Raw genomic sequence first — 9,538 nt, forward strand, 5'->3', positions numbered from 1 at the left:
AATTCTTACCTTGAAGGAGTTCATCTGAGCAAATTGCTCACCTCACATAACCAGGTAGAAAACAGGTTGCTTCCCAAAATGAAACCAATCATAGAAGTCAGCCAATTTTTTCAGTAAGTCTGTTGGTTTAAATTATTCAGTTAGCTTTAGTGGTTTCCATGTTAAATTATGTGTTGATATTCTTTGCATGGTGGTGTTACCAGGAAGAAACTGAAATAGTCATTGATATTTATATATCATGGTGAAGTACTGCATTCTTAGCTCAGAAGACAGATGATTAATCCAGATGTGTATATACTAGGTCTAAGAGATAGAGAGCACACGGAAGTTTTATTATTGGCACAAGCCATGGGTGTTTCAGATGTTCCAATGCACGAGCTATGCGGACAAGAATGCTGCACCTCTTCTAATGCTTTAAGCAGTCACATTCTTTCTGCAGATGAATTAAAAGGGGAAGGGAGGGTTTAACTCAGTATTTACTGCATGAAATGATACCTTTTTGTTTTGTGAAAAGCTGACTTTTGCTGATAGTCTCTTAAGCCCTGTGAGATAATGTGATTTGATGGTATTTTTTGCCTCAGAGTCCTTCATATATTTAAACTGACTTAAAAACTTCATAAACAGCTGAAATATGCCCACCTTTTAGAGTGAAATGCAGAAGCTCTTTGGCAGACCACAGCATTACACAATAGTTACAGAGATTTTGAGCAGTGAAACCAATCAAAACTACAAGAAATATTAAGGACCAGAGTTAGATCATTCAAGAAAGATCTTGGCCAAATACCTGGGCTAGCCAATACACTTTTGAAACAACTCTCTGCCAGACAGTTTATAAATTTTCGTTTGCGCTGTGGGATTGACTCTCACTGCATCTGCTACTTTTGTTAAATTGCTGTGTCTGTGTTCTGGAATACAAATGGGTGCTTTTCTCCCGACAGGGTATTACCGCCAGTACCGCCAGGAACCTGTATCATTTGGACGCATTGGATACACAACACCCTACTACTACGTGGGCTGGTATGAGTGTGGTGTGCCCATCCCAGGGAAATGGTAGCAGTCTGTCTTTCCTGTCTTAGGTAGACCATGCTTTTCAAATGATTTCTACTAGAGAACTGTGAGCAACTGATTTGGAAAAGGAAAAATAAAAAGATAAATGGGGCAAACCAGTGAAGACCAACTGCTCAAGAAACCATCGTGAAGACAAACATGGACACCCTTTACCAGCCTTAATCTGTGGTGCTACTTGATTTCTGCTTGGAAGCAGGGATAGGATATAAGTTTCCTTCTTTCCTTCCTCTTCTGTGTCTTTAAGGCACAAAGAGAAGGTTGCAATGTGTGCAACCTGTGAAAATTAGAACTGTATTAGCCATGAAAATTTGGAAGTTTATTATATCTTACAGGAACGACCTAAGCATGCTGTGCTTGCTTAATGGGATGCTAAACTGTCTTTTGCTGCCCGATGGGGCTCCCCTATGCAATCATGCCATGTAACTGGCCACCCACCAAAGGCAGTATATTCTCCTGAAGACTTACCCTGTGGGTTCATCCACTGCTGGACTAATCACCAGGTCACAGTGTAAATTCACTTTGAGATATATCTGTATCTATATCTATATAAATACAGTACTGTACATCTGCAGAAATACTTCTTAGAGATGCTGAGATCTTCTTATTCACTAGATAAATATGTTTGGAATTTTTATGTAAAAGGTGCTGTTAATTCTTTGAAATATTGCTATGCAAAATATATTAACCAAGGAAAGAGCTCTATTCTTCTTGTGAGTACTGCTGATGTAACATTTGAATTATTGATCAAGACCTGTATCCCATTTCCTTGGCAGCCTTTGGACTGGACATTCAATGGATTTCTACTCCTCTATCCATGTTAGAGTGGCACTGTATAGTCCAGCAAAAACACATACACAGCAGTTCATCAGTATCAGTTAAGCTTTCTATCCTTTACTATTTAAAAGTTTTAGTGCAACTTTCCTTCAATCCATTCTCATCTTATTTTGTATGTTATTTATTCCTTGTCAGTATCTTTCACATTACTGTGCAGAGGCATAGGATGAGTAATTTGGAAATTAGAAACTGCTTTTAACTTATTTGCTCTCCAAAAAGAAGCCCAAGCCACCAATACAGGAGTCAACTAGCAGGAAGCTCATTTGACCATGGGGACAAATTGCGATACACTTCTTTTTAAATACTACCAACATCTCTTCCAAGCAGACCAGAAAGCAGAAGTGACATGAATGAAAGGTATAATGATTGTTTTTTTAGAAGGCATTTGGAGGCTTGCAATAATGTTTCATGGTAACATCTCAAGAACCTTTGCCCACGTTAGTAAGACTCACCTGTTCTGGCAGCCTAGGAGAGTAGCAGTAACCCAGGGTACAGATCCAGTCTCTGGTCCATCTTTCACTCTTGTTCCAGTTTACATGTAGCATAGGTTTAACACTTCTTGAGTTGCTTCCTGTAGTTATTTTAAATTGTATGGGGGCAAAAAAGGGAATTAAAGTCATTAAAAGAGCATTTTCTTTTTCATGGTGATTTGGATTTTAATGTTTTAATTTTTCTCACATATTTTTGCTTCAGTACAGTGCCAAATATATGGTCTTGAAGTATAATGTTTTTCCCTAATAAACCTATGATACATGGTTCAATTTCTATTTCATCCTTTCTGGTCATCTGTGTCAAGTAATAGATGTGACAAATTGTTAGCTTTCAAAAAGTCCTCCTTGGGACAGGACTAAGTGTCAACTTTTTATAAGGGACTGGGAGCACGTGAATGTGTTGTTCTCTTTAGAAGATAGTTAGCAGCTAGTGTGGAGTTACCAAGGGCAAATCATACCTGGCCAGCCTTGTCATCGTCCTCGTTGAAACGACTGCCGCCGTGCACAGGGGAAAAAAGGGAATGTCACTGGCTTCCGTAAAACACTTGGCATGGTCTCCCACTGTCTGCTTGTAGTGAAACTGGTGGAATATGGCTTAAAGAGTTGGTGATCTACTTTGTTGTGAGGCTCAAAAGCTTGTAATCAAAAATATTGCGAAGTCCAAATGACAGGTGGTTGGAAGTGCCACCTCCAGGGGCCAGTACTGGGTCCAGTGTGGCCTAGTGACCTGGACAGTGGGATGGAGTGCATGCAGTATCAAGCTTGCCACTGATACTAAACTGGGGCTGGAGAGTGGTTTATATGCAGAGAGCTGCTCAAAAGAGGGACTTCTATGGGCTGGAGAAATGAGATGTCAGAAAATTCATGAAGTTCAGCAAAGGGAAGTGAAAAGTCCCACATGTTGGTCCTGTGGCAATACAGGATGACTGTCCAGAGAGCAACTTTGCAGAAGAGTTGCATTATACCTTCAGAGAACACAGGTAAATTCTGATTTATTCAGCTGAAGAGACATGGTTCTTTCATTCCCTGCTGGAAGTACCTTTGGGAGTGAGACAGTCCCATTCAGAGATGTTACTAGGGGTGAAGATCTGAGACAGTGGCTTTTTCTGCGGCCTCAGCTGAGGAGGAACTGGGCGGGGCTGAGGTAGGGGTGGAGGGCACTGTGCACTCTTCCCCTCCAGTGTAAATCATCTCTGAGGCTAAACCAGCCAGGGCAGAGTCAGCAGTAGGACACAGCAGGGAAACACATGAACTACAATGGTATGCAGCCTTCACTTTGAGGTCTGGATAAGTCCTCTGTGCTGTACGAGGTGATCTGATTGACACATTTGCATCCTTTGCCCCATGCGTAGGGTAAACTTATTATCGTGATACTAGGCAGTTTCTTGATGAGATGATGCTGATCTTGCTCTTTGTTCATCTAAGAGGTGGTGGGATTACAGAGGTGACTAAAAGCTGTGTGGGTCAGGAAAGCCATGTCCCAATCCAGATCCTCTTTCAAAGGCCCTGTCAGTGCCCTGAACAATGGGCAACCCTCCCCTTTCCTTCCCTACTTCTCTGCTGTCCCCATGGCACACTGTGCCAGCACAGAAGAAGCAGCACAGCCCCTTGGGAGATAAACTGCCTCTCAACTGAAGTAGCTGTACAGCTTTGTGGCTGCATATCAGAGAGTGTCGTACAACTTTGAGTACTGCTAATGGGAGAGAAACGGGTCTTTTCCTCTCTCAGATCTCCTCCCATGCCCTTCTTACTGGCAACACCACATCTGCATCTGGTTTTCAAGCTCTTGGCGCCAGCTCAGAGAATGCCATGTCCCTTCAGAGGCCCTGAGGGGTGTTGCACCACCCCTGCTTTCTTGTCTAAGTGACCTTGAGGATGGAGGAGAAAGAGGATCCCTACAGAGAGAAAATTCACACAGCTTGGGCCTGCATCGCCTCCGGTCCAAGTCTCTCAGGGGTGGAGAGATGCCAGGGCCCTGCCTAGTGGGGAATTGTACGGAGCTGAAAAAGAAAGGGATAAAAACACAACAGAGGAAGGGGTGGGGAGGAAAAGACAAGCAAGCTGCTCAAAGTATTGTCTGGCCTGGTCAGTTCCAGATGCAAATCTCTGATCATTGTACCATATTTTTGTGAGAATTGGGATTTCTGCCTCAAAGGCAGCAGGAACAATTGCCAACATGTGAAAAATGCCAAGGGTTCTCAGGGGCAGCCAAAGCCCTGCATGTGAACCCAGCATGTGAACAGTGGAACTCTTTGGTGATGAAGGAAGCACTGAGTGTCACTTGGAAAGATAATAGAAAGCCTTTGTGGGAGGTAACCCTACCCTCTGAGCAATGTGAAATGATCCTTGCAGTTCCTCTCTATGAGGAACTATACAGTTTTCTGTCTGCAGAACCCTTGTCCTCTTTTCTTACCAGGCAGATAGATGTTATTCAAGTGAAAAGCTGCCTTCCTCTGGCAGAAAAGAAAGAGGTAAATGAAGAAGGGAATGAGGTCAATATGGCAGTAGCCCAGCTCTGCTTCCTAAGGCAAAACTGGCATCTATGGATGTTTAAAGTCCCACCCAAAGAGCCCTGCCAGCCTGCCTGAGGGCCCTTAGCTGGTAACATTTGAAAACAAAGCCATGCCTTGTACTGCTGCTCTCTTTCTCATCATGCTTGTGTCTCCCATAAAGCAGGAAGCACTCCCACAGGACTTCTGCCACATCACTCTGCCAACTGAATCACAACAGTTAGTGAAATGTATGAGCCTGGTGAGAATGAGCGCTTGGAGAGAATAACACCGGAATTGTAGCCGAGTGCAAAAATCCTGGTGTCAACACTGGCGAGTCAAGTGTCTAAGGCAACAGTTTGGGGGCCAGGTCCTCAGGTACCAAGAGTTGCCATAACTCCTCAGGGCCAGTTGTGTCGCCAGTGCCAGTGTCACCCACCTCCAAACATGGCCTGACCAGCAGAAGAGCTGGAGAACCTCCACGTGTCACATGCCAAGGAAGAACATATTTGTGTTAGTGAAGCTGAGCCACAGACCGAGCTGCATGAGCAAGGACACAGCCAGTGGGCTCAGGGATGTACTTTCTCTTCAGCAGAGGAGAGCCTGCACATGGAGTATCTTCTGCCCTTCTGAACAAGGCCAGCTGGAGGACATCAACAAGAGGATGACCATGATGGTTAGGGCACAGGACATACAGGGAAAGGCTGAGCACTGGGTTTGTTCAGACTTGGAAAGGGAAGGGTTCGCTGGCAGTGATTTGATATCTCAAATGGCCTAAAGGAATCATAAAGAAGATAGACACACACTTTTGTGAATGATACACACACTTGAAAGGCTGAAGGGCAATGGACACAGACTTCAACATGAGAAATTCCAAGAAATATTAAGAAAATGCTTGTATCATCAAACTTATCAAGTACAGGGACAGCAGCCCAGAGAGGTAGGGAAAACTCCACCCCTGAAGGTGCTCATGACTGGCCTGGACAGGGCCATGAGTAGCCTGATCTAACTTTGATGCTGGCCTTGCTTTGAGGTTCAAGTGTGTTGGATCTGATTTTCAAAGTTTCCTCCAACCTGGAGAATACAAGTCTATGAATGATACCAACTACTCTATTATGCAGCCAGACAAAACAAGAATGAAAATTTCACAACAAACAAATTTCAATCTCCACACATTTTCCACCATGGATTTTTATATTATTGGACAAAAATAATCATAAATTCACAGAATGGCTGAGGTGGGAAGGGACCATTGAGAAACATCTAGTCCAATCCTGCTGAAATTAGGTTAGCTGTAGCAAGACCATGTCCTCTTGCATTTTAAAGATCTCTGATGATGTAAACTCCACAGTTTCTCTGCAACCTGGGTCAGTGTTTAACCACCATCCCACAATAAAAAGTATTTTTCTTTTGTTTAAATGGATTTTCCTGTATTTGAGTTTGTACCCATTGATTTTTGTCTGTGACTGGATGCCACTGAGAAAAACCTGGCTCCACCACATCAGGGATATGGTTCCACTGTGCTTTCTCTTCTCCAGACTGAAAAGTCACAAGCCTCCCAGCCTTTTGTTATATCAGAAGTGTTCCTGTTCCTAAATGGAAGTTGCAACTAGCTCCGAGATAATACATGATTATTTGTGAGGGAGTGAGGGAGGCCCTGAGGGCAAAAGCAGGGAAGGGGTGTGGTCTCCTAGACTTCCATGAAGAATTTCTGACCATGGTTTCTTATTGTGAGTAGTTCCTGCACATGCGTTTCAGATGTGGCTTGTGGAAGCTGAGCCTGAGGATCAGGTCACCCACTGTGGGCAATACCTTCATGGTTTGAAGAAAGCCTATGGATGGCAGGAGATACTGTTTGGCCAGGACTTATAGCAGGTCCATGCTGCAGGAGATGAGTGGAGGGACAGAGGAGTGGATATCAGGGGATATGGATATGGATTTAGGCTGGATATCAGGGAAAATATTTTTTCACCCAGAGGGTGGTTGGGCACTGGAACAGGCTCCCCAGGGCAGTGACCACAGCACCAACCTGATAGAGTTCAACAAGTGTTTGGACACTGCTCTCAGGCACAGGGTGTGACTCTTCAGGGTGTCCTGTGTAGGGCCAGGAGTTGGACTTGATGATCCTGATGGATCCCTTCCAACTCAGCATATTCTGTGATTCTGTTCTGTGTTCCTTCAAAATTTCACACACATTGCGAGAAAATTCTTTTAATGAAGGCATAGTTTTGGTTCAGGAGAGGCAAAGTCTATTCTCAGGTCTTAGAGAGAATCTTCAGGAAGAAGTCTGTCCCTCACAAGATAAAACTTGCAGCCTCCTCTGTCTGAAGCTTTGGAATGTTCTAAGTTGGAACAAGTACAAAAAAACACTGTGTGATCCTGCTGGGCTTTCACTGGTGTTAATTTTCCTAAGGTTGCAGGCAGTGTGATTTTCTCAGGAGTACTGTGGGCAACAAGAACCAGTTTATCTTGCATTAGGAATGAAAGCATTACTGACTGTTTCCAGGAGGTTTTCAAAGTCTTCCTGAATGTAATAGCAACAGTGTTTCTGCCCACCTAATTGCTTTCCACACAACTTCCAAAGGTCTTTGTTATGTGAAGGTCTTCTTCCCATTAAAAATATGGGCTGCATTTGTTTAAACTCCTGATAAAATCCCAGAAGCTTTTGCTGATTCTCCATAATTTACCTCTATCTTCCCCTTTCCTTTAGTTTCTTCCTTTGGTAATTGGAGATTCTTTCTTGGAGCTGAATGTCTTTCTTGAAGCACTATGTCTTGAAAGTGTAATCTAAAGGTATATCCAAAAATATTTCACAATTTCACTCAGAGGTTGTTGTTCCTCCCTGGCACCCATGGGCATGATCTGTATTGTCCCACTCAATGCCTGCTAGCAGATGTTTAACCTGCCTTGCCCACACATTTCTCTCCTGCATGAACATAGCAGATGTTAATGCCACAAACTCCAAAACAAATGTAGCAGCATTTCCCTCTTCCCTCTGGTCAGTAGCATCATAAGGGAATAAAACAGAGGCAATAAAACACAGGAGAGGGCCTGGGGTCGGATCTTCTCTGCTCCTCCACCTCACCCAGCATCTTTGTCTTCATGCTGGCCCCTGTCTTGCCTGGTCCAGGCTGCAGAACCTCTCCTCCTTGTGCTGCCCATGGGTGCCCCTACTGAGCAGGAGTGCCTGCATTGCAGGCCTTGCCTGGGGCAAGCTTCTGAGCTGGAGTCAGTCACCAGTGAGTCACCTTCTCCCAGACTACACGTGCCATCACACTGGGTGATGAGGATCATTTTGGGTAGCCTTGGAAGGTCAGTATTCATAGATCAGCTTTGGAAGGGAGGGAAGGGACTGCTCGAAATGGCTCCTCAGAGTGTTGCAGCTGCCCTGCTCTTCGGCTGGGACAACCTTGAGAAAGGCAGAGGCTGTCTGTACAGCTGCACCTGGCACCCCAACAGACATCTCTGGGCAGATGCTGGGAGTCCTTTCCCCCAGGGAAGGGCAGGGTGAGAGCCCAAACCTCTGCCACGGTGACCCATACAGACAGAATTGCCGAAAGGCAATAGCATACACAGGAGAGGCTGCCCAGAGCAGATACACTGTGTATTTTTTTTGTTCTCTACTGAAACAGCAGAGTACGTAAATACAAGTCAGCTGAGGTCTGTGTAGTTTATGCTGCTAATCAGCAGTGAATAAACAAGAGAAAATTGTTCCAAGCCCTGAGTATATTACAATTTCCTCTCCCTAAATGTGAGAAAAAACAAAACCTACAAAATGAATAGTATTGTCAACAACAGCTTTAGGGAGTGCAACCTAAACAAAACAGAGAAGTAACCAACCAGAATGAGGACTTGTCCATTCAATTCAAGCAGCATTATGGGTTATTATTACCTCTAATTTCATTTTTTGGTACTCTCCTGCTCTGAAACTTTACCTTGCAAAACTGCACACTGATGGTCTTGTCCAGTGTACTGCATCAGCCTGGCTCCTGCACAGATCATCCACGGTGATGCTGCAGCCCCTTTGCGTTCCTACCAGGTACTCTGCTGGTCCTCAGTCTGCAGAGGCTCAAAACTGATCTTGCCAACAAACATGGAATGACTTTCAAGATGACGGGGAATGTTCCTCTGATGGGAAGGCTGGTGATTCCTAGTTTCTCTGCTTGCTTTTTGCACAGAAATGGTCTAGGTTAGTCAGGGCTGACCAACCATTTCCCAGTTACCTTTACTGAATGCTGCAGCTCTTACTTTACATTTTAAGGTTATATTCTTTTTCTGGATTTTCAGCTCCCCTACTAGAAATATGCTTTAAGATCTTTCATTACAAAGAAAACTCTGCTTTGGTTTCTTCCTTTTGAAATTTTCTTCTGAAAATTATTCTGGAATTATGTGCTGAGAAATCTGCTTGGGCTGTTTTTCTGAAAACACCAAAGGTTCAGAAACCAGAAAAAAACCCATGTTGCTCAGAGTAACTGACATGCCATTTATTCATATAATTAGTGAATTCTTATATTTATTATGTAGTATGTTATAAGATTTTATACATCAATCAATATATCACAAGACATTTGAGTAACATGTACTTAAAACAGAGTTGCTTCAAAGAGACAGCATATAAGATATAGGGACAAAAATGTATTATGGGTTGTTTGAGTT

The 9,538-nt window shown here is 43.6% G+C and overlaps 1 protein-coding gene across 2 annotated transcripts in view; it reads left to right on the forward strand.

Annotated features, from left to right (window-relative positions):
* Positions 1–2,663, forward strand: part of FNDC1 (fibronectin type III domain containing 1) — a 63,320-nt gene extending 60,657 nt beyond the window's left edge. For both annotated transcript variants that reach the window (XM_053974206.1, XM_053974207.1), the window contains exon 20: positions 939–2,663. In XM_053974206.1, coding sequence (XP_053830181.1) covers positions 939–1,054 — 116 coding nt within the window. In that variant the 3' untranslated portion in view covers positions 1,055–2,663. The remainder of the gene's footprint in view (positions 1–938) is intronic.
* The last annotated feature ends 6,875 nt before the right edge of the window (positions 2,664–9,538 follow it).

The sequence above is a fragment of the Vidua macroura genome, chromosome 3 (genome assembly GCF_024509145.1).
Source record: "Vidua macroura isolate BioBank_ID:100142 chromosome 3, ASM2450914v1, whole genome shotgun sequence".
Taxonomy (NCBI): Eukaryota; Metazoa; Chordata; class Aves; order Passeriformes; family Viduidae; genus Vidua; species Vidua macroura.